The 24149-nt window shown below is 46.1% G+C and overlaps 1 protein-coding gene across 1 annotated transcript in view; it reads left to right on the top strand.

The window, feature by feature from the left end:
• LOC144821391 (sodium-dependent phosphate transport protein 2B-like) overlaps window positions 1-24149 on the top strand; it is a 159324-nt gene that overhangs the window by 50763 nt on the left and 84412 nt on the right. Inside the window, exons 7-8 of the mRNA XM_078678372.1 lie at window positions 4235-4346; window positions 18358-18553. Coding sequence (XP_078534498.1) covers window positions 4235-4346; window positions 18358-18553 — 308 coding nt within the window. The remainder of the gene's footprint in view (window positions 1-4234; window positions 4347-18357; window positions 18554-24149) is intronic.

Genomic DNA, 24149 nt, shown 5'->3' with positions numbered 1-24149 from the left:
TGTACATTTTAAGGGGGTTGCGGTGGCGATATTTAGACTTAAGACTTGGAGGCAGATGGGAAGTCTAAGAGTGGCGCTAAGCACGCATAGTCACTGGTGGAAATGGGTTCTCAACCCATAGCTGGGGTGCTTCTCTCAGAGACCGCTCGTGGAATGTGAATGGGCTTGGAAACAACCTGAAGCAGGGATGGTCCAGCGTTACTTGGCCTGTCAGGCTCAGGACTTTATCCTACTACAGGAAGCACACCTAGAGAGTTCCCACTGTGATTTCTTGGGGATGGGCAGGTTTGGATCTGTAGTCCACACGGGCTTCTCTGCTGGGGCCTGGGAGGGACAGATTTATGGTCCATAGGTTCACACCCTTGCAGATAACACACAAATGGGCTGATTCATCAGGCTGCCAGAGGTAGGTGGCTTGTGGAACGGGAAGCCTCTGATAGTGGCTTTCTGGTATTGTCCTACTGCGATTTGAGGGTCTGGCCTGGAGAACATAGGGGAATGGATTGCTGATTGCCCGCAGGCTATATTTCTGGTTGGGGGGGACCTTAGCCTGACACTGCATGGGGCTGCAGATTGTATGGTGTGGAAGGGGGGCACCTAGGTATTACCCAAGCTTTTGCTCTTTTGCTAGGGTCAGTGGGGTTAGAGGATTTGTGGTGGGTGACGCCACTGCTGAGCTGCAGTTTGCATATGCGGCCAACGCCTCTTGCTCTCTGGCGTGCCTGGATTGCTTTTTAGTACTGGGATCACATCGTTTAGGATGTAGGAACACCTGCTATTTGACTAGAGGTTACTCGACTCACTCTGTGATCATTATGGAACTGTGGATTCTGGAGCCCGTCCTGGCTCAGGCTGTTGGTTAGACTCGTGGGAACTGACGATAACCGTCATCATGCTTGGGATGTGTCAGGCTATTCGTTCTGGGAGAATAAGGACTCAGTGTCCTCAAGGGTAGTACTTTGGGAAATGTATAAGAAGGTGGTCCAGGGTCAGCTGATTACACGTGTGACAGGTAAGAGTAGGGAGAGACATCATAAGGTAGTGGAGTTGGAGAGGGAGCTGTTTGAGGGGGAGGGTGATATAGTGGAGCTGGTGTACCCGGAGCAGGCTCTGTATCTGGCTCAGTTGCCTGAGGATTACTGGTGGCTGCTTCACCGGGAGGCAAGGACCCTGCTCTGGGCGTGGCAGCTTAAGCTCTATGAGGCAGAGGCTGAGACGGGGAAGGTGCTGGCATGGTTGGCCAGGAAGAAGAAGGGCCAATGGTGGATTCCGGCTGTTTGTATGTCGACGGCGGAGAGGGTGGAAGCACCCAGTCCTTTGCTGGTTATCTTTACAGTCTCTTTACCTCCTATCTCTTGCAGGAGGCAACGGAGTGCATGTGGAGGTTCATTTGGGTAGGGAGGCTTGGGAGTCACTTGAGGCAGAGAAGGGAACTACTGAAGCTCTAGCCCAGTTCAAAAGTGGAAAGGCCCAGGTCCAATGTTTTCCCTACGGAGTTTTTTAAGTCTGTGAAGATCAAGGTGGTAAAGCACTTTCATGCTCTGTTTTGTGATGTGTGGTCAGGTGCTGGTAGTATTGATCCATAAACCTGGGAAGCCCCCGGAGAAATGTCCCTCGTATTGGCAGATTTCCCTTCTGAATGTGGAGACTAAGTTTCTTTCCAAGGTCCTGTCAAAGTGGCTCTGGGTCACTTGGGTTTCATGCTGCATAGATCTACGTATCACAGTCTCTGGTGGCTTTTTCGTTGCCTGGCTCGTGGCCGCGGCTGGAGGAGCCAGCCCTTCTCTTGGAGCTGGACATGAAGAAGGCTTTTGGGTCTGTGGCATTGCCATACCTTTGGGCTCTTCTTGAGCATATTGGCTTTGGACTGGTGTTCCGGGCTTGGGTGCAGCTGCTGTAGCTTGTGACAACAGCAAGGGTGAGGCTGAACGAGGTACTGTCGGAGGAGCAGGAGCTTAGTAGGGGCACCCGCACCTGCCCCCACCTGCACTTTGCGGTGGCTATGGAACCATTGGTAGCCCGGGTGCGACAAGATGCACAGTTGTGAGGCCTCCGCTGGGACAAGAACTTAGAGGATGTGATCTCCTTGTATGCTGACGAAGTTCTGCTTTATTTGGTGGACTTGGACCGCTCGTTGCCAATGGTTATGGAAATCCTGCACATCTTTGGGCTTTTCTACGGGGGATTTATGTGACTGCTGACCGCAAACTGTTCTATGAGAAGAATGCCAGGCGGATACTGGGGAATTTCCTTAGGGACATGGGGAACTGATGGTGGCTTCCACTGTCCTTACTGGGCAGGGCAATCCTGTACAGAATGATTTATCTCCCCAAGTTCCTCTCCATGATGCAAAATTCTCTGTTTGAGGTTCAAGACCGTTTTGTTTGAGTGGTGGAGGCAGAGGAGCAGGTTCTTCTCTGGGATGGGTGTACCCTGAGGCTCATGCTTAGGACCTTGGCGCACTGCCCAGAGGATGGGGGCATTTCCCTCCCAGATTTGCAATGGTATTACTGCTTGTTGCTGGTCAATGATTGATTGTTTGCGGATCGGGGAGTCGGCCCTAAAGGCTGACTGCCGGATGATGGAGTCTATGGGGCAGGGAGGATGCTGACCCTCCCCTAGCCGATTGCCACAGTGGTGCACATCTGGCAGCGTGCAATGTGCCGCATAGGCTGGAGGAGTCAGTTAACTTCCGAGACACTGTTATGTCAAGGCACAGGTGCTGATTGGCATCTCCAAGGTGGGTGACCTTTGGGGTGGTCAGGATTGGCTGACATTTACCCACCTGCAGGACCAAGACAAGATGACAAGGGGAGGCAATTTCTGTGTTACTAGAAAAGTAGGGCTTTCTTGAGGCAGAGGATCCCCTGCTTGCAGAACTTAGAAGATGAGAGTCTATTAGAGTGCCAGGCATTGGCTCGCAGCTCTATTCTACAATGCTTACTAATACACGGGCCCGCTGCGGCGTGTATGTGAGCATTGAAAAGGTGATGTGGGGCGCTTCGAGGCTGATGAGTGGGGGGCAGTGTTTAGGTGTCCCAGAGAGGTGGTTATCTAGGTGGGGTTCAATCTAATCAGTAAGAGCTGCTGCACAGGGACTTCTATACGCACACAGGTGTTGAGGAGGTGTGATTCGGATTTCTACCTATGAGGCTGTAGGCAACAGGGGTGGGATGGGGTGTAGTGCAAGCTCTCAGGGGCTTTAGGGGAGGCCCTGGTGTTAGCTAACACCAACGGCAATGAAATCCTTCTATTTAGGTTACTTATTATCTGTACTTGATGGGTCAAAGCTACTATCCTTACGTTGGGAACATTTCTCTAGAAACTGTCAGTTTTTAAGAAATATTAATTATTACCACTGCAAACAAAATATGCACAGTAACCAGGTTCCATGGAAGATCGGTTGTGCACAATACTACCCTTTCATCGGTGAAATTTAGTTTTAAAGAACTGAAAACAGACCCAGAAAGTTAATTCAAGACTAAATGGCCTGTGTTTTTATGGAAACAAAGCTATCTTCCTTACAGTAAAGGAATTTGAAGGAACGTGCTCATCCTACTTAACAATGCAAAACAAAGATGTGGCAAGGACCCTGTAGACTTAAGGAAGCACACGGGCACTTATGTAAGCTTTAATCAAGGAGATTTAAGCACCTGTACAAAGTGACAGTTGTTACAGTATCCATTACGCTCTGTGTAGACTTCACCGTGGCAATCAATGTAACCGTTTGTTTCTTAAATTGGATTGTTTCTTAAAAGGTGCCAGATTTTTTTTACTGTTGAGCTTTTGACAAAACTATTTAGGAAGGGTTAATCCAATAATTGTATGCGGTGCATAATTGAACTTACCCGACATACTTTGTGTTCTGTTCCTTCAAATGGAGTGTTATCTAGTTCCACATATAAAATGTGGCTGTCCGTGGTCCTGAGGACCAGAGAAATGCCAGTTTCTGAATTTCCACATCAGATAAATGTATATACTATGAATCTAAATCAGAATCTTGATCTTATTACATTTTGGAACAAATTTGTATTGTCTAACAAAGCGTTTGAGTCTTCTCTATTTAAACTAATAGCTATTAGTTGAATAGACATACTACTTTGCTTGAACATAAATGTTACACTCCATTGCACATAGACAGATACAAATGTGTGGAATTAGAATTTTTATTCTCTGTGTAGTCATTATTTTGAATGTTTATTGATGCTCAGTTCTTTTTTTATTTTTTTTACAGTGTTGAATGTCAAGTCAGCGATTCCTATTATAATGGGGGCAAACATTGGCACCTCTGTCACCAACACAATAGTAGCTCTCATGCAGTCCGGAGACAGGAGTGAATTTAGAAGGTACGGAAAAGATTTCCATTTGCCCTGGAGGTTTACAGATGGCTTGTGTATTTTTGCCACAGCTGTCTACTTCAGTCAACAAAGTGAATTATAACAAGTTGTTTATGACTTGGGCTGTTGGGTTTTAGGTTAAGAATTCATTCATGTAGATGCTATTTATCTTGCATAAAATGCTAACATACATAATGTCCTTTATCACCCACGAAACAATGGCAGAAATATATATTAAAGCACAATACAACATCATTGGGTGTCAACTCCTCTGGTCAATCTTTTCAGATTTTTTCTTGACAAAAAGGAACTTTCAATTACTGCAGAGTCTAAAGGTCAGGAGTGAACCAGCAGTTAAGCAAAAGGGGGCAGTTTGATTTTCATCCATCTTCCTCATCCTCCCTATAACAATTGCCACCAATGTATACACTAAAATCCATGCCACACATGCATCCTTTCATCGATGAGATAGTGACCACCCCATCATCCAAAACCTCTGCACTTCACATTACCCACATCACATTATCCATCTTACGTAACCTCAGCTGTTTTCAGACACACACACAAACATGCTACAGACATACATGTGCCACTCCCAATACACCACTGTCTCAGTTTCAACTCAAAGTTCAACCTTCTCATCACTTTGACAGTGACACTGAAGCACATCAGAACCTGTAGAGGTGAACAACAAGGATTAAGTAGAGAGATTTAAGATGGGATCACCCTGTCAGCCAGCATGCATCGGGACTATACACACATACACATAAAGCACTAAACTCCTTCCACTCCCAAATAACACCTTTGTGCTGCTAATCCCTTTCCACCAAAACACTCGCCGACACTAAAGGTGATTCGGGAATGAAATCTTCTCATGGACAACCTCTGATGGGAAGAACCAAGATTGCATTAACCCTAAGAGGCCTTATAATTAGCATAAAAAGGCTGTATTTACACAGTGACATAACATGGCAACGTTCTACAGCACTGTTTAATAGATTTTAGTTGGCAGCAGATAACTATGGGAGCCGATGATCTTACACACTCAAATATGTAATAAAGCATGTATTTCTGAGAGAATGGTAAATAGGCTTAAAGCAGAGCATGGTGATAAATAATATTCCACAGAGATATAAGGACGATTTCTATTCTAGGTAGCATCACTATTGGCTCTCAAAAGGTTGTATGTCAGAAGTTTAAGAATAAATATATTGATATACCACAATATTTTAGCCAGACTATCAACTACCTAAATATTGTGAAGGTAAGTATAGATTCACTATTCCTAACTCCAAATCTATGCACCTGTGTATCTTGGCAATTAATATATATTGTCAGGGTACATAGAGGGGGAATTAAGTATAGCAATCATATACTTCCATATTGTAAGAATTTGGGGTATTAGTTGAGGGACTGGAGAGTACCAACCTCAAGTAATCAAAACTCTTGTCAGGGTGAACCACTAAAGCCACTAAATAAATCTGAGCTCAAATCCCTGGTAGGTAGGATAGAACAGACAGGCTTAGCTTAGAGATAATGTGTAAAGTGTTTATGCAGTACCAAAACAGTAATAAAGTGAAAAAACAACAGTAGAAAAACCACAAACCAATTAAGAAAAATGCAGAACATTTAAATAAATAATATTACATCAAAACAACAAAAAACCAATGAGGGGAACCAGATATATGATATTATAAAGCTTAAATGTGAAAATAGTGCCAAAAAAGCATTAATTGCGAAGAGCCTTTATCTGATTGCGCTTGGCTGGTACCTAGGCTCAAGGTAACTGCGATGGAAAATTGGTTGTATACAGAAACCAGGCTTAACCTAGTCAGAAGTTTTACCTTTATGCTTGGTCTATATACCGGAAGTCAAAAGTCCTCAATATGGTAAGGCGGCTCCACATCATCCGATAGCCTCTGAATGAGATCTCCGTGAAGCTGTTGACTTTTGGCTGGAAAGCGGTGACCGGAATAAATTTGAATTTTGCGTCCCTCACCATCGGTATACTTTTTGTACCTTCGCCAGGTGAAGATTTCTTTTTTCAGACTTGTTCACTTTTTGGATCTTGGATTCTTTCAGTAGGGCAAGGCTGCAGCTGTCGAGGGCACCAAAACACCAGATACCTTCTTCAGCGAAAAGTTTCAAGTGGTAACAGCATGAATTGTTGGCACAGTTGCAATACACTTTTCGTTAGATGAGCTTGGTAGTCTGGTACTCTGGAGGTCTTTGATGCCAAAATGTTTCTACCGCTAATGTTTGAGGAAAGGTTAGAACAAGTTAACTTTGACACCAGCCAAGGGCCCAGGACCCTGGGCACAGCACCTGGGCAGGTTCAAGTGGAACTGGTCAGGTCGGAAGCTGCAGGAATGTAGGATGGTGTGTCCCTGTAGCTTGAACAGGTCAGCCTTGTGAGAAATAGGGGTTGTTAGTTCAGTGGTGTGTTAACCCTACTCAAACAGGGTAAACCACAAAAGTCACTAAATTAACTTGTGCTTAATCTCCATGACGAGCTGAGCTCGTCACCAGCATGGATGAGGTTAATTTGCTAGCAAACGCATCCCATTATGCAGACAGTACCACCGGGGCCAACAAAGTGATTGACCCATTCCACCACTTTGATCAAACTTCTGTCCCCAATCCAAGGAAAACCCAGTGCATAAGGACAGAAAACAACAGTAGCCACCAACCCCTGTCAGTGTCTAGAGCCTGACCCCAGGAAGAGTCTTTTTTTTTTTTTTTTTTTTAAACCTTTATTTGAGCAAGCAAAAAGGTACAAGGATGGGCCTACAACCACACGGGCCAGCCGCTAAAGAGGAGTAGACACATATCATACATGCCCGCAGAGGTAACCGTCAATAAACAATGCAATACTCCACATAATATACAGGACAAAAACAGGTTTTATATATATGAAAGAACAAACATACAAAAAGGCGAGAGTGTATCACTGAAGGTCAGCCCAAGGGACGCAAGGGGAGGACAGCAGCGGAAGTGCAGTAGCAATATCCTAAGCACTAAGGAGTGCGGAGTGGGGGGGGGGGGGGGAGGGGGGCAGAGATCAGGAAGAAGAAGGGGGGAGAGCCGGAGACACCAGCTCAGTCCCTATATGAAGATTCCGGGAACGCTAGCCTAAGGAGACAGGGTAATCTCGATAGTGTCCACAAGGGGAGGAGTACAAATGTCTCCACGGTATTCGTTCCATTGACCCCACACCTTCACCCATGCCCTGGGTCTGCCCCTGGCCACATAGACAGTTTTCTCACGGAACATGGACCAATCCATGTTATTCTCCCATTGCGAGAGGGCAGGGGGCCTGGAGGCCCCCCAAAGTTGCGCAATATCTCGCTTCGCAATCATATAGCCCAGGGTGGCCCATCTAGTCTGTGCCACCGAATAGTCCGTGGGCTCCCAAACATTCAAAAGACAGCGACGAGGTTCCGGACGCAAGGATATCCCTGTCACCACAGTCATCAAATCAAGCACAGCCACCCAATAAGCAGCCACCATCGGGCACTCCCAAAGAATATGCAGGAAAGTAGCACGCAAACCACATCCACGCTTACACAGTCCATCGGAGGAAAAGCCCATCACTATCAGTCGCGGTCCCGTCACGTACACCCGATGAAGGATCTTCAATTGGACCAAACGGAGCCGAGCCGGTATAGCCACCTCCTTCGGAGAGGAGAGGGCCGATTGCCAATCCTCATCATCAAGTTCCAACCCATCTCCCATCCACTGTTCCCGAAGTCGGGCCAATAAGTCAGTCCGATTGTTAATCAACTTTTTATAGATCAGGGAGATAGTGCTATCAGGAAGATGTTCGTCAAGGATACGGTCTTCAAGTGGAGAAGAGTCAGGCGGAATCTCACCAGGAGCAAACACCGAAACCAAAGCGTGCCTGATCTGTAAATAACGAAAGAATTCCCGACTACTCAGGCCGTATTCAGCCTGGAGGGCCTGAAACGGGCGCACAGAACCCTTAGAGTATATATCCCCCACTTTAGAGATCCCAATCAAGTCCCAACGGTCAAAACCCTTGGAAGACCAAAGACCGCCCAGACGTTCCGAAGCATAAAGCGGCGTCGCCAACGTCAAGCGATCCTCCCAGCCCAGGCTCACATTCGCAGCACGCCACACCGTCAAAGCAGTCAAAGTAGGTCCCACAAGATGGCGCCCAGCGGAACGAGAATAGAGCACTCTGTTAAAGTCACCTCCCGGAAGCTGAAGTTTATCCATCTCAAACGCCGGATTACGACCCGGCGAGAACATAGCATGATTAATAGCGGACAGATGGGAAGCCCAGTAGTATCTCTTAATATCGGGGAGCGCCATGCCCCCATCGTACCACGGGATGGAAAGTTTCGCGAGAGCAATGCGCGGTCGCCCATCCCAAATAAGTTGCCTCTGAAGGCTCTCGATCTCCCGAAAATAGGTCTTGGGGATAGGATCATAATAATTCTGGAGAGCGTAGAGAAACCGCGGTAGTGACATCATCTTAAACAGGGCCGCCCGACCCAGTGGAGACAGGGGAAGTTTGCGCCAGCGGGCAACGTCCAAACGGAGCCTAAGCAACGGGGGAAGGAGATTACGATCAAAACGAAGGGACGGATCCAAGGTAACAAAAACTCCCAAGTATCTGAAACCATCCCGGACCACCTGAAGAGGAAGTCTACTCGGCAACGGAGGCAAGATACCAGATAAAACGTATACACAGGATTTAGACCAGTTGATGACGAGGCCTGAGTTAGCGCCAAAGGACGCAAGAACGTCAAATAAAACAGATAAAGACTTGCGAGGAGAAGTAAGATACAAGAGGATGTCGTCCGCATAAAGCGAGACGCGGTCTTCGAAATCCGGGGCCCAACGAATACCTTTAAGGGACGGCTCCCAACGGAGCCAGGCCGCCAACGGTTCAAGAGCGAGCGCGAACAACAGAGGGGACAAGGGGCAACCCTGACGGGTATCCCTGCCCAAGGAGAAGGGGGCCGACACTCTACCGTTCACTACAACTTGCGCCAGAGGTTCCGCGTACAACAGCCTAACCCAGCTAATAAACTCGCACCCGAATCCAAATTTCTCAAGTGTCGCCCATAAATAGGGCCACTCCACAGTATCAAAGGCCATGGAGGCATCCAGGGACGCCAAAATGGCCGGTTCAGTCAAAAGCCCCGCCCTCGCCAGCGCGCCGTGGAGGCGACGTAAATTCAGAGCAGTGTTGCGATGCGGGATAAAGCCAGATTGATCCGGGTGGACCAACTCCCCAAGAACCGAAAGGAGACGGGTCGCCAAAAGTTTAGCCAACACCTTAGGTTCAACATTTAGGAGGGATATGGGCCTATACGAGGAACAGAGGTCACGCGGTTTACCCTCTTTGGGAATGACGACGATTGTCGCCAGACGCTGATCATAAGGAAGCATGTTCCGCTCACGAGATTCTAGAAACATGGCGCGGAGATACGGCGCCACCTTATCGGGGCGTAATTTGTACAACTCAATAGGCAAACCGTTCGGGCCCAATGCTTTGCCCGAACGGAGCGATCGAACTGCATCGGCTATCTCATCATTCGTAAAAGGGGAGTCCAAAGCAATACGGTCCAAGTCGGTGACACAGGGCAAAGCGATATCACGCAGAAGAAGGCGGGAGTCGGCAACATCCCTCACAGACACGGGAGCATATACCACCCGGAAATATTCCGCAAAACGATCAACAATGGCGGTCGGATCAATCACACTCTCACCACTCGCAGACTGAATCACGGGCACCACACGATTAACTCTTTCTTTCTTGTCCAACCACGCTAGGAGTTTGCCCGCCTTGTCACCCACATCGTACAATCTGCCCTGCTGCTCACGAAACATCACCTTTGCAGCGTCAGTGACCAGAGATTTATATGCAAACTGTTTTAGACCCAGGGCATGGAGTTTCTCAGGCGTGACGCCGGATTCCAACTCGTCCTCCAAAGCAGAGATCTCCCCCTCAAGGTCCACCACCTCCCTCCTCCCAGCCCTCTTAGCTTCAACAATCAAGGAAAGGGCCTGTCCACGAATCACAGTTTTAAAGGCTTCCCACAGGGACACCGCCGAAGAGACCGATCCCTCGTTTTCCAGGAAATATGCATCCATGGACTTGAGCAAGAGGGTACGAGTCCCAGGGGAGGAAAGATACCAAGGGTTAATGGGAGCCACTCGGCCCGCCGCCTCTACCCCAACCTCAAAACGAAGCCAGAGCGGCGAGTGATCAGAAATACCCCTCGGCAAATGTAAAATCTCACGAACCGCCGACGACTGGGCTGCGGGCATCAGGAAATAATCCAGCCGAGACAGACTGCCATGAGCCCCAGAATGGAAGGTGTATTGGAGCTGAGTAGGATGCAACAGTCGCCAGCAGTCCACAAGGCCAAAGGTATCTAAAAACCCACCCAACCACTGCTGAGCCTGCGGGGTATCTCTAGGGGGATGGCGATCGTGAAGGCCGGAAAGCACCGAATTAAAATCACCGGCCAGAAAGAGAGTACTATCAGGGAGATCTAACAAAACACGGCCCAAGTCAGTAAAAGTAGAGGCCTGCAAACCCGGGGGAACATAAACATTGAAGAGAGATAGGGTGCGGCCCTCATACCTACCCACCAGGACAGTATATCTCCCACGGTCATCATGAATCACCTCATCGATCGCCAGGGGGAGGGAGGTTCGAACAAGAATACCCACACCCCTAGATCCGGAGGTAAACCCCGAGTGCGCCACAAGGCGGTAGCCCCATCTATTCATTGCATAACAAACATTACCAATCAAATGGGTTTCTTGTATGAAAACAATGTCCGGTGACAAACGTCGTATACATTTTAAAACCACACTGCGCTTAATACGATCTCCCAGGCCATTAACGTTCCAGGAAAGAAATTTCAACCCTCTACCCCCCATCCCAGCCGCCCGAGCCAAGACCCCTCGTCCATGAGCTAGACATCAGAAACAGCAGCAAACACAGGAGCAACTCGCCTTGAAAACAACACACAGAAAAGAAAAAACTTCCCAACCCCCCTCCCCCAAACTGAAGAGAAACACCCCCCACCCTGCACCCCTGCAAAAAGCTAAAGAGCCACCCCAACCTGCAGTGTGCCTGTCGCCCAAGAACCCCTATTCTACACAAAGACCCCGGAGGAGGAAAGGTCTCCGTTCCATCCACCCCCCGACCTCAGCAAGAACAAAAATAACAAACGAAAGACAGAATGATCACAATGTAGAGGGACGCCGGCCAACACTCCTGAGAATGTATGCAAAATAAGACATAAGAGCCGAACAGTTAGATCTCCACACCACCTTCGGCACCACCAGGGTGAGCGGCGGAGTCCGTCTCAGGAGGACGGTCAGGCAATGAGTCCAGCCAGTCATTAACAGCATCTGGCCGATCAAAGAAAAGGGTACGCTCATTGTATTCGACCCGGAGTCTGGTGGGAAAGAGCATGGCGTAACGTAGGCCCCGATCCCGGAGACGTTTCTTGGCACCACGAAACTCCATACGTTGTCTCTGAACCTGTTGGGAAAAGTCCGGGTAAAAGTTCACCGTAGCATTCTCAAAGGCCACCGGGCCCTTCACCCGCGAGGCCTGCAGGATAGCGTCCCGGTCTCTATAATGAAAAAGCTTCGCTACAATGGGTCTCGGCGGGGCTCCCGGCTTGACTTTGCCCCCTGGAACACGATGTGCGCGTTCCACCGTGAAAAATTTTGTGAGACCAGAAGGGGCCAGATGGTTCAAGACCAGATCCTCAACCAGGAGATCCACCGAGTGGGGTTCAGGGTTTTCCGGTACACCAACCAGGCGAACATTGCAGCGACGCGCCCTATTTTCAAAGTCCTCCAGGCGACGGGTCATGAAGTCGTTCCCCCGACGGAGATTTCCAATCTCTGTTTGGAGCTCCGAGACGTCATTCGTAAGGCTAGAGGATTTAATATCCAGTGATTGTACCCTCTCATTCGTCTTGCCGAGATCAGCACGAATCAGATTCACCTCAATAGCCACGGTGTCAAGTTTGTGGGCCAAGGCCTCGTACTGTAGGCCGATGGATTCCCTCACACCCGAGATGGCGCCCATGATATCCTGTAGGGAGGGCTCCGCCGACTCTTCCAAAACTCGTTCGGACGCTATACTAGAACCAGGCAGGGCAGCTCCGGGGGACCCCTTAGAATGGGTATAACGGTCCATGACATTTGATTGAACTGGAGCTCCGCGCAGAGGTGTTTTCGTCTTGCGCGTCTCTCTGTCCCCTCTGCCCGCCATTTTGAAGATGCGTCACAGGACAAGCCACCAGGTTCGACGGGCCCGACACCCAAAGTACAGGATCAAAAGTAGATGAAAAAGGGGGCACAACTCGGGTAGAGGTCGCCAAGCCAGCAAATAGGTCACACGAGAGCCCAACAGCCGATCTGCCTCCAAGTCTCAGTCGCAACACGACATCCACATCCGTGGCCCAAGTCGGAACGGAATCGAAACCGAAACTTAGGAAGGGGGGACCCGCAAGGCCAGATCTCCTGCCGTTGTTGTTCAATTGCAGGACGGCTACAGAACCGCACCCCGTCCCGGGCGCACCTCAAGGGCGGAGCCCAAAAGTTCAGAGTACCATATCTCAGGAATACGAGATCCAAATCGATTTCTGAAAAGTGCCAGGGTAATCAGCCAAACGTCCCCTACACGAATTCTTGCAAGAAATCAGGATTCAGCCAGGATAAAATGCCGGGAGCGGCGAGGGTCCGGAGAGCGCTGTGCTCAAGCGGCCATCTCCGATGCCCGCCAAGCTCCTCCCCCGCAGGAAGAGTCTTAGCGTGGAAAGCAACAGCCCTAGGTCTGTGGTCTGATGAAGTGATGACTCCCACCTGCAGGGATCACGAGCCGGCCATCTGAGTCTCCCAACTAAAAAATACTAGGGCACCTGCCCCTGGGGACAACCTCCCCATAAGCCCACATTGGCCACTCATGCAGAGTTTCCACCTGGGGTGGTGTACTGGTACAGACCAGGACCCCTGGTTTGCACCCAACTGGGAGTACTGAAAGCACCAATTTTGGAAATAGGGGCACCCTGGGCACCACCCACTAAAATCTCTTCTTCTATTCTTAGAAGGAATATGGGAACCTTTTCCTCCCCCCACTTTTCTGAGAACGTTCTGGGTCACTGTGGACCTCGAAGACGGTGGGTACTGGCGTGGCGCACTGCTTGGTATCGTTGTGGGGTTTAATTGATGGCTATGGTACAAAGTTCATACGGTTAAAGGTGCTCCGGTAGGTGACGTAACTGTCCAAGTACGTCGTGAAACTGTTGATTGGTTGAGTGCGTTACTGCTAGTGTAGACGCATCCCTACGATTGGGCACACTTGAGTGGTTCGTTGTAACATACAACAGACTCCGGTGGGTTCAAATGGAAAATATCTTTTTTATTTCAAAGATCCATTGGTCAATTTGATTTTTTACAGTTTATAGATCAGAGTTCATAATATCCACACTTTTCATTAACTCCTTTTTCGTTGTCAAACAAGGGGTTAACCAAAAGGTGCTCCGATGCATTTCGGGCCGGGAAGGCCCTTTGTCAAGGAGCGCTGCAAGAAAAACAGAATAACACTCTTATCAATGTGTATAATGTTGTGGGTGATCTCACATGCATGCATTCATGGTGACGCTAAATATTGGTGACAAAAACAGAATGACGAGTCATGTGATGCCTAATAAAATCATGCGTTCTTATGAACGGAGTGTTTCAAAGTGACTCGGGAAGGTGAAAACGGGCTCTACGATGTGAAGTGCTCGTGAAGTGGTCGTGAATAGAGACATCAATGTTAAACGATCATCAGTGCGCGTTTAAACCATTGCGGTGCTGAATGGGCGATAAAAAGGTCGTCTATGTATCGAACGTAGAGTTTGAGATTGTCAGTCCAATTATTGTTGGTATAGATGTAGTTAGACTCAAATTCACCCATATAAATATTCGCATAGGTTGGTGCTGCGCAGTTGCCCATAGCCTTGGAAAACTCCTTGCCACAGGACCCTTTTGAATTCCTGACACGCGTCACATTTCCTAGTAAGTGCTAAGGCCCTCACCAACTATATCGAGAACGCCCGTTCTACAGCGTCTCTAGCATTGACATTTTTGCCCCGCCTTGTTTTCCACAGACCCTGAGAAGCAAGGTTAATGTTTTTCCACGTAGGTCTCGTTTAAGACGAGCCGCATGTTTCACTTTTTACCGCGATTCACTTTTTTCCGCGTCCCACCGCCTCCTTCACTTTTTACCGCGTCCCACCGTCTCTTTAGCTTTTTCTCGCTACACGCCCATTCAGCACCGCAATGGTTTAAACGCGCACTGATGATCGTTTAACATTGATGTCTCTATTCACAACCACCTCACGAGCACTTCACATCGTAGAGCCCGTTTTCACCTTCCCGAGTCACTTTGAAACACTCCGTTCATAAGAACGCATGATTTTATTAGTCATCACATGACTCATCATTCTGTTTTTGTCACCAATATTTAGCGTCACCACGAATGCATGCATGTGAGATCACCCACAACATTATACACATTGATAAGAGTGTTATTCTGTTTTTCTTGCAGCGCTCCTTGACAAAGGGCCTTCCCGGCCCGAAATGTATCGGAGCACCTTTTGGTTAACCCCTTGTTTGACAACGAAAAAATAGTTAATGAAAAGTGTGGATATTATGAACTCTGATGTATAAACTGTAAAAAATCAAATTGACCAATGGATCTTTGAAATAAAAAAGATATTTTCCATTTGAACCCACCGGAGTCTGTTGTATGTTACAACGAACCACTCAAGTGTGCCCAATCGTAGGGATGCGTCTACACTAGCAGTAACGCACTCAACCAATCACTGTGGACCTCCCCCTCACTCTGCTAGAGGGGACCTGAACCACCACCCCTCAGGATCACTCCCAGGTACCTTGTCAGACACTTTGGTACTAATCCAGAGGTCTGCCTACATTTCAAGCTCCCTGGAATCAGAGAGTTTGCAGTCAATCAGGTTTGCGGTCAATCAGATTACGGCTGATTAGAGGTAAGTAAACATATTTATTTATATGTTTACTTACCTCTAATCTGCCGTAATCCGTAGTTTACTACCCCCCACCCTGCCCCTCCCCGCTCCACGTCAGCACCCAGCAGCACTCCCACCACAGGCCGCTACTGCCTGTGGGTATTACTCTGGATCTGGGACCAAAGGAAAAAGATGCTCCTCTCTCGCAAGATCTGGAGCTGTTAAAAAGTTGCCTTACTAAGCCTCTATTTTCTTCTCATTTAGTAAGTACTCTTCATCATCATCCTCCTGTACTGCAGCTTGCATTGTGCAGACCTACTCCAAGACTCTGAAGGCTATCTGGAGTCCATCTCTTTGTCCTGGGTACAAAAGGGATAGCAGGTACAATCTTTTAGGCTATGATCAGGTCACAGACACAACGTTCAGTACTCTTCTGTTCTTCCACAGGTCTAGACAGTGTTTGATGAATGTCAAAGTCATTCCTTTCACCAGTCTTTGGGTGGGCTGTAATGCTTATTTAGGGGTGATTTATTAATATTTACAAGAAAGGTTTAGGCCTTTCTAGAGCGGCAAATTTGACTGGTTGAATTCACACAGCCAGGTTATAAATTTTAGGCCTGCAGTCATATTTGCACTGTCACTACATTGTTTGTGTCACGACCAAGCGTCCTCAGGATCAGGGTGATGCTTAAAAGGGGTCCACCTCCAGATTGCCCTATACTCTGACTGTAATATAATACAGAGCATAAAGGAAATCAGGCAAGGGAAAGGTAGGGAAGGGTCTGGAACGGGAAGGGAGGCTGAAACGAGAAAAGAAGAAAAAACACACAAAGGTAAGTACAGTAAATTACTGACTACTCTCATTAATTTCTCGCTAAATCACCACCTACCAAGTCGACTAGCTGTGGACTGTTCTCCTCCTCTTTCTTGGTAGGTATAAGATAAACGCCTCTATACCCTAACCAATACTTCTGTAATACAAAAACAAAATACAGTCAAACATGGGGTTCAGCTCACCAAGCATCTATAATCACTTCATTCCAACTTCATGCATACCTTCCAGACCTCCCATTATAAACGTAAAGAAAAAACCCTTCTGCCAAGTCTCGAAAACAAAATAGAGGGCAAAATTAAACTTGTAGGAATCCAAATGTTTCTAATAGTCTTGTACCGACGCACTCCACAGAAAGAAAGAGCTGACAAGTTTCTTTTCCTGAATTAGAACCAAGTCCCGGATACAAAGTTCCACAATTAATTATTGCCCAGCTCTTAATGTCCATTCCATAACAAATAAATGTCGAAGCACGTTTCCAGTCAAAACACAAGTACTCACAGAACGCAGATCAGAATTCTTGATCCCAACGTTGACAAAAGAACCCAAGGACTTCATGAAAGTTCAACTCTGGATACTTTTCTGTTGTCGGTGAAGTGTCTCAGCCGAGAACACTTTTAAACTCCTCTTTTCCCCAAATGATGAAAAAAGGTTCCAGGGAGGCGTTCAGCAGTCGCTGAACGCAGATCACACATCTCTCTCGTGTCTAATACCAAACACGGAGAGTCCCGGAAGAAATGCTCGGCAGCCGCCGACCGCTAACAGCTAGGAAGAATCAGCTGCTCTCTTCTCCTGTTTAAAAAAACAACAACGTTTCCCCGGCAAGGAAAACACGTCCAGCAGCCGCTGAACGAACACGACTGTAGAAAACAGAAGATACCGAGAAGGCACACCTGGGCTCCACACTACGATATCAGAACAGAACCTGGAACAATCCAAATTTCGGGTAGTTAATCACGTACAACCCGCTGCACAGAAAATGGCCACCTTCATAGATGACCTAACTCCTCCCAGTTGCTAGGCATTATGGACCATGTAGTCATCTAGTCTCAGATGGCAATCTTTAAGCTATGCAGACCTTGATTTCATGTAGGCGCTTTATGCCAATCAATGACAGATCCTGACAGTTTGGTACAGAGTGTGCTGCAGCCCACTGGTGACCTATAACCTACAGTCACTGGGTACTCTCTTGTACCATTTACTAGGGATTTATAGGTATGTTAAATATGCCATTTACAGGTATAATAATTTCATCATGTTAAAAGGAGTAGCTTAGCAACTTTACCACTGGTTAGCAGGGGCAAAATGCGCAGAGTTCTACTGCCATGAAAAACAGACAAGGTAAAAATCTGCGGGCACACCATGTAATAGATGGTAATTTCTAAAACATATATATTCTTACCTTCACAGTAGACTAGCCAGCAACAGATTGGGCATGACATTTTGATAGGTCAGTATTTAGATCTCAATAGTGTGGTAGTAAACCCTTGGAAGTATTTTCCATCTTGACTTTAGCTCTCTGCCACTCTGTAAGTTAAAATGTATTTTCTTCTAATTCAGCAGGTGATTGGAAATACACGGATAATTGTAATTTGCTTTCTGGTTGTAAATGCAAACTCTCTCTGGATTTCCCTAGCCAATGTCATTAGAAACTTGTATCTCTTGCAGAACAGAAATAAGGACAGCCTGGAGGGCATCTGAAGTTAGGATCACATTCTTTATTGTTAAACCAGTTTCCACAGCCCCTCTTGGAACAAATGTAATCCAAGTGACAAATGCAATATGGTTCTAACAATTTATCATATTTACTATCAAACTCCTTTTTGAAACTTTCAGGCAGTGATGGTTTAAGAATAAGTTTATAATAGTTTCCAGATTTTAGAATGAAGATATATAATTTGAAGAGTCCATGCTCCGAAGACTCTGGGATAGTGTCTTTCGACAGGGTCAACTCTTTGTGTGGTCTATTTAATATCTCGTCATAATCAGGCAAGACTAACCCCTACAAACTTTATTCACTCACTCCATTTATAGGTTTATGTAGACCTACAGCAATGACCATAAACAAACCATACCAAGTGTGATCAAGCTCATGCTTTTATTTGTTTTGTAATGTTCAGGACAACAAACATTTGTCTTCTCTCTTCAGGGCTTTTGCTGGGGCAACGGTCCATGATTTTTTCAACTGGCTCTCTGTGCTAGTACTGTTACCAATTGAAGTCGCTAGTAACTACCTCTATTACCTCACTGGAATAATTGTGGAGACCTTCAACATTCAGAGTGGCAACGATGCTCCAGACATACTGAAAGTCATCACAGATCCCTTCACAAAGCTTTTTGTTCAGGTACAGTATCTGAAAGAACATTCAGAATGCCACTTGCCAGCGTAACCCTCTTCCCAACTATTTACAGTGGGTTTTGAAAATGTTTAAAGATGCAAAATTGTTCTGATTAATGATAGGTTTGCCGTTAACAAAGCTAAAAGACAAGAATCATTTATATATAATAAGACTAGACATGTCAAGCAAAAAAATTACCAGTGTACCTAAAGGCTCTGTGATAGTATATAATCATCAGTGTACCTAAAGGCTCAGTGATAGTATCACACATTTTTACCTCTTGAGTTAAATTAATTTTGTATAATTGCTTTTCATCTTGAAGCAGTATTTAGGGTCCTATGTCCAAGACTCATCATCAAAGATATAATGTGGTTTAAAAATGGTGAATTGATTTGAAAATACAACTTACACTACTCTGCATTGTATACTCATCTTCATCCTCCTCTTGTTCCTCATTTGCCTACCTTAGCCAGTTCCACACATATTTAGAAACTGATTTCTGTTTGATTAGCAGAAATCCGACGAGAGGAAGCTAACACCTTGGAGAGATTCAACCACTGGATCCCTGCTCTCTTAGCCTCCATCAGAACTGTTGCAGATGCTATGCAATCCTTAAATGGATAGGAAAACGGAAGGAAATGGAGCTCACTGGGTGGTTCTACTCTGGAGCAGTGTGTTTGTGTCTGAGGAAAGAAAATAGCATGGTCCTTGACCATAACGGAATAACCACTATGACAGACATCAATGTCAATTGGTCTGCTTGCCCATTACTTACTCAAGATCAGCTTCAGAGATTCCTGGTTGGGTTCAGATTGGATGGTCCCATCTATTATTCAAGCAAACAGTAGCATAAACAGGATAAACAGTCAAAGAAAGTTAAGGAAGACACAGGAGGAGGAGAATGAAATAGGTGGCGCTCTGAAGTCATGTTATCCTGCTAAGGAATGAAGGTACTTTGTGGAATGTCTGACTGCTGAAGCTACTGTGTGGCTAGCCACACTTCTGCCTGCTGACTTATTCCCTGTGTTAGTGAATGATCTGCCGGAGGACTGGCAGGATGTGTAATGTTGGTGGTGCACAGTGTCTGATTGGGGTATGCAGTGCTAGTGTGGAACACAGTCCTGGAGTTCTGCAGGGCCGCAGACAGTGTATATGACAAGTTAATTTTACTGACTGCATACTGCTCTTGGCTGGAAAGGCAATGAATTCAGTGTTTGAGGCTTACAAGGCTGAGAACGTTTCTGCACACCAGGGGCTGAATTATGTATAAGGCATACTTCCCTAGTCTGCGCTGCAGAGCACCTTTAAATGGATGTGCAAGGCACATCTTTGGTCTGTGTTCCCTATCACAGTTAATATGTTCCCCTGGACAGCCAGTAACTCAGTCAGCCGCGGTCCGTGCGGGTAACATTCGTGGGCGGTGGGGCCGTGTAGAGGATGCCGAGGGCGAATTAATTATTTATTTAATTTCCCCGCGTCATCGTCCTTCGGAATCCTCGCTTACACAACCCCACAGCCCCACCGCGGTTACCTGAACGGACCGTGGCTGAACTCAGTCATGCCTTGGTGACAGAGCTTTAGAATAAAACTGGCTGTTTGAAGCAGCCAGTATGCTTTTCACATTGTAAACAGCAATGTGACCTGTTTTTCAAAGGAGGACAGAGATTACCCTGAAGGGGAATATCTGAGGGGGCCCATGAGGCCTTTTTCCTCATATCAGGGAGCTTTCACAGGTGAAGCATTGGATGTGAGGCCCCAACCTGACACTTCCTTTGCGCTAGCATCTATAATAGAGGACTGTAACAGAGGCAAGGCGCTCCCTCTTTTGCATGGGACTATGCTCCCAGGAAAATGAGGGAATACCGCTTGGAGATCATTCTACTAGTGTTTTGTCATGCTCTCTATTACAGAATGGACGATGGAAGTGTCTGCAGCCTCTTCTGTAATACCTGGGTGCCCTGGGGGTACAGAAGGCAGTGGCACATGCCCGTTAGGCACTGGGACACTTTATGTACTAAGGCCCCTGGATGGCTTCCAGGATGTTCTGGACCTGATCCTTGTAAATGCCGTAGGAAGGCTACTGGTTCTACAGGAGAGCAGGATTTAATATGATTCAAAAACACCAAGATATGTGCAGGCTGGATTGTTCTTACTTTCCTGTCTAAGAAATGAAGCTTTCAGGGATGGCTTTCAGAAACGTCAGAAAAACACCACCTGGTACCAGGGCCTTGTGCAAGTAGTCCAGTCTGTCTAAATGTCATTTACAAGTAAATATTTCCATTTGTTCTTATTGTTTTACTAAAATTAAACCATTGATGATGAGTGAAGGAGAAATTCTTTGTGAGCCAGTTATGTGCATTATATACTAGCCCTTTAGCACTGTTATTACTAGTAGACGTGGCTGGTTTTTAAAAGTAATTGGTCTGTAATCATTGTCATGTTTCTCAGTAAAGTTTTAAATCACATTGTTTAATAAGATCATAAAAAGATGTCTATCTGGTACTGCATTTACATAGTTTTCCACCCACATTTTGTTTGTGTAGGGTGGAAAATGGAAACTGTATCAGTCTTTTTCCCTCTGGTGAACTGGGACATCTCCCATTCTCGCTTTTTCAATCAAGGCAGCTACTCTGGACCCCGCCACAACCTAGCCTCAGAGTTTCAGACACCTTTCTGTTCCCAATCTTCCTAGCCCTACGTTTGGGGTTAGGAGTCAATAGTCAATAATCAATAACCTCCTTATTGCAAATTGCCCTTGCGCCATGGTAATAAAACAATCTAGAAAACAAAATCGAAAAATCCAGATTATTGCTTAAAACAGAAATGCTACTTACAGAACGTGCATACAAACACTTTGTCATAGACTTATATTCAAGCCATGGAAACCGCTAATTACATCTGTTTGTCTAGATGGGCTTTATGTAATGAGACTATTTATTTAAATTTTCTTTAAAGAGTTTTTCTGACTGACTACCAGACCGAGTATTCACTAAAGATTGTTAATCTAGGGCACATCCCCATTTTAGACCTGAGAATTTCTGTGGGTGTATTCGTCCAACACCTGAAACAAATGATGATGTTAATTTTCTTTAAAAAAAGGTGATGAGGAATTAGTGGGTTATTATACGACGTATTTAGGTTATCCTGTTCATATATTCAATACAAGTTAAAATCCTTTGGGCCATTGGCACTTTGTGTAAAGCATAGCTTCCCTTTTACCTTCACAGGTTTGCTTGTAAATTCAAATCATTAGGTCAAATGACTAGTTCTTAATTTCAAAGATCTGTTTTGGTTTCGGTCTGTGGGCGAAAAACGTTCCTGATCTTTTCCCTTGTAGAGGAAATAGTAGATTAGAATCAATATTACTAAAAGTATGCATTTCTCTGGAGGAGGTAAGCTAGCTGTAGATAAATAATATGATTTGGTCATGAGTAGGCTGTCAGGGTGGATGGGGCAATACCATTGGCAACGGGAGATCAAGTCCTCTCATAGTGGCAAGAAATTTGAGAATAGGAGACGAAACCTTGAGCGAGTATTCCTGGTAGTGTGTAACTGCCAATGTGTGAGCGGTGTGAGATCACCGTGGCTGCTGATCTGTAAGTGGTGTGAGAGTACTTCCTTCATTGTGTGATTCTGTTCAATCAGCAGTATGAGAGTGTTGTCAGCGGTGTGTGACTGCTAGTCTTTGCGTCTCTTCTGCCTTTTGGCTAGGTTCACACAATAGAAATACCATATACATGCATAGAAGTTGTGAGAGTAGTGTTGACAGTATGAGTATGAGACTGATAGTCTGAGATGGTAAGAATGCTGCCAGTGAGGGGTCAACAGTGCTTTTGGTAATGTGTTGGAACTCGTTTTTGAGGGAAATGAGAGTGTATTTGGTACTCTGTGTGTGCCTTTTTCTATGATAAATATAAATCCAGTATTTGTAAAGCGCACAGCTACCCGTAGGCATTCCGGCGCTGGGGGCTATTGGGAATATTAAGCAAGTTATTGCCCAGAGTCACATGGTGCTTAGCTGACCTGCCGCTGGTGTCGGGGATCGAACCGTGATCCCCAGTGTCCAGCATCAGTCGCCCTGGCCGCTACGCCACACCTCTGTGGTAGTGCTGTATTTAGTGCAAGACTGCTAGTATGTGAGGGGTGTTGAAATGCCCCTGGAAATATCTGACTGGTATTCTGAGGTGTGTGACAATGCTAATTCCCATCTTATAAGCTTTCACAGTCCATTGTGTTATTGTTAAAACCATAGTTGAATACTTGCTGTGTGCTTTTTTTTAGCAAGCCTGACACTTGAAACAACACTTCAGCAATCATTTCTAATGAGTTCATTTCTGTCACTTGTGAACCCTTATTTTCTGTTATCTCTAACAAGGGTGCTTAGCAGTTGAGTGAAACATTAATGCCCAGGCTGTCCATTAGTTGCCTTTCAAGAGCCTACACCAAACCACAGCAACACCTGTACATCTTGTGCATTGCCAGTTGTGCTTACTGTTGTCACTAAGCGTCAGTTACACCAGCGCCCCAGCCCCTTCCCCTCAGGAACTCTTGGCGTTCGCAGACACTCACTTTATGCTGGTACTGCACTTCTAGCCTCACATGACCCACTCAGTAGCATTTTCTAGTAGGTGTTCTCCCTGCTTGAGACCAGTCCCATCAGTCTTCCAACACTGGCCACTTTAGTATCCCTTCATACCCAGACATATAGTGCCATGTGCAGCAAGGTGCCTTTTAGACACAAGGAGCCTGTGTGATACACCATGCTTGATGAATGCCGTCCAGGGAAGATGAATATACTATGCATGCAATGATTATCATACACTAGATAAACCAGCTTAATGCAACATAGACCCCATCCACTACTGTCGCCATATTTTGGGAATAAGAAGGCAGTGGCACTGGGGGAGTGCATCAGGGGTTGTAACATTGCATAATGGAATCACTGCTGGTGACGAAGCAGATAACATATCACAGCTGCCTCGCCTCTGTTTGCTGCAATGCACACCAGCACCTTGCACATGATGGTGCATTATGATATTTGGTTACGGTGGCCATTTTAGAAATATGAATAAATAGCACATCACAACATATTGTACTTATTCTGCTGGCACATACACCATGCTATTGCTGTTTTTCTGCCAAGACTGGCACTGCAGCTGTTGGAGCTTAAGGTTCCACTCAGGTAGTATGGACAAGAGAAGGGTTGGTAATGGGAATGCAGTTTCATTTCAGTTCATCAGGGGGGTCCCAAGGCAACTAGGTGTTACTCAATTCTAATTGAGAAAAGTATGTCTTTACCTCTTGTTTACACGAGCTGCTTTGCTGATGGATCCAAAATGAACAACAACTGATCTTGATTCTCAGGATCAGAACGCAGAGCAGTCCAAGGCTTGTTAATGGAGATGATATGTATCACAAACTCAAAAATCCACAAAGCCTACATTAACACTTAATGAAATATTGTGCTTTCAATGCCTTTACTTTAGAAGCAAAACAGCTATTTAATACACACACAAATAAATACTAAGATACATTTAGGTATGTACTCAATACAAACCAAACCCCTCTCTCCAAGTGGGCCAGGTTTGCCTTTGTCTTAGAT

Source organism: Lissotriton helveticus, chromosome 2_2 (genome assembly GCF_964261635.1).
Source record: "Lissotriton helveticus chromosome 2_2, aLisHel1.1, whole genome shotgun sequence".
Lineage (NCBI taxonomy): Eukaryota > Metazoa > Chordata > Amphibia > Caudata > Salamandridae > Lissotriton > Lissotriton helveticus.
This window is presented reverse-complemented; position numbering and strand designations above follow the sequence as displayed.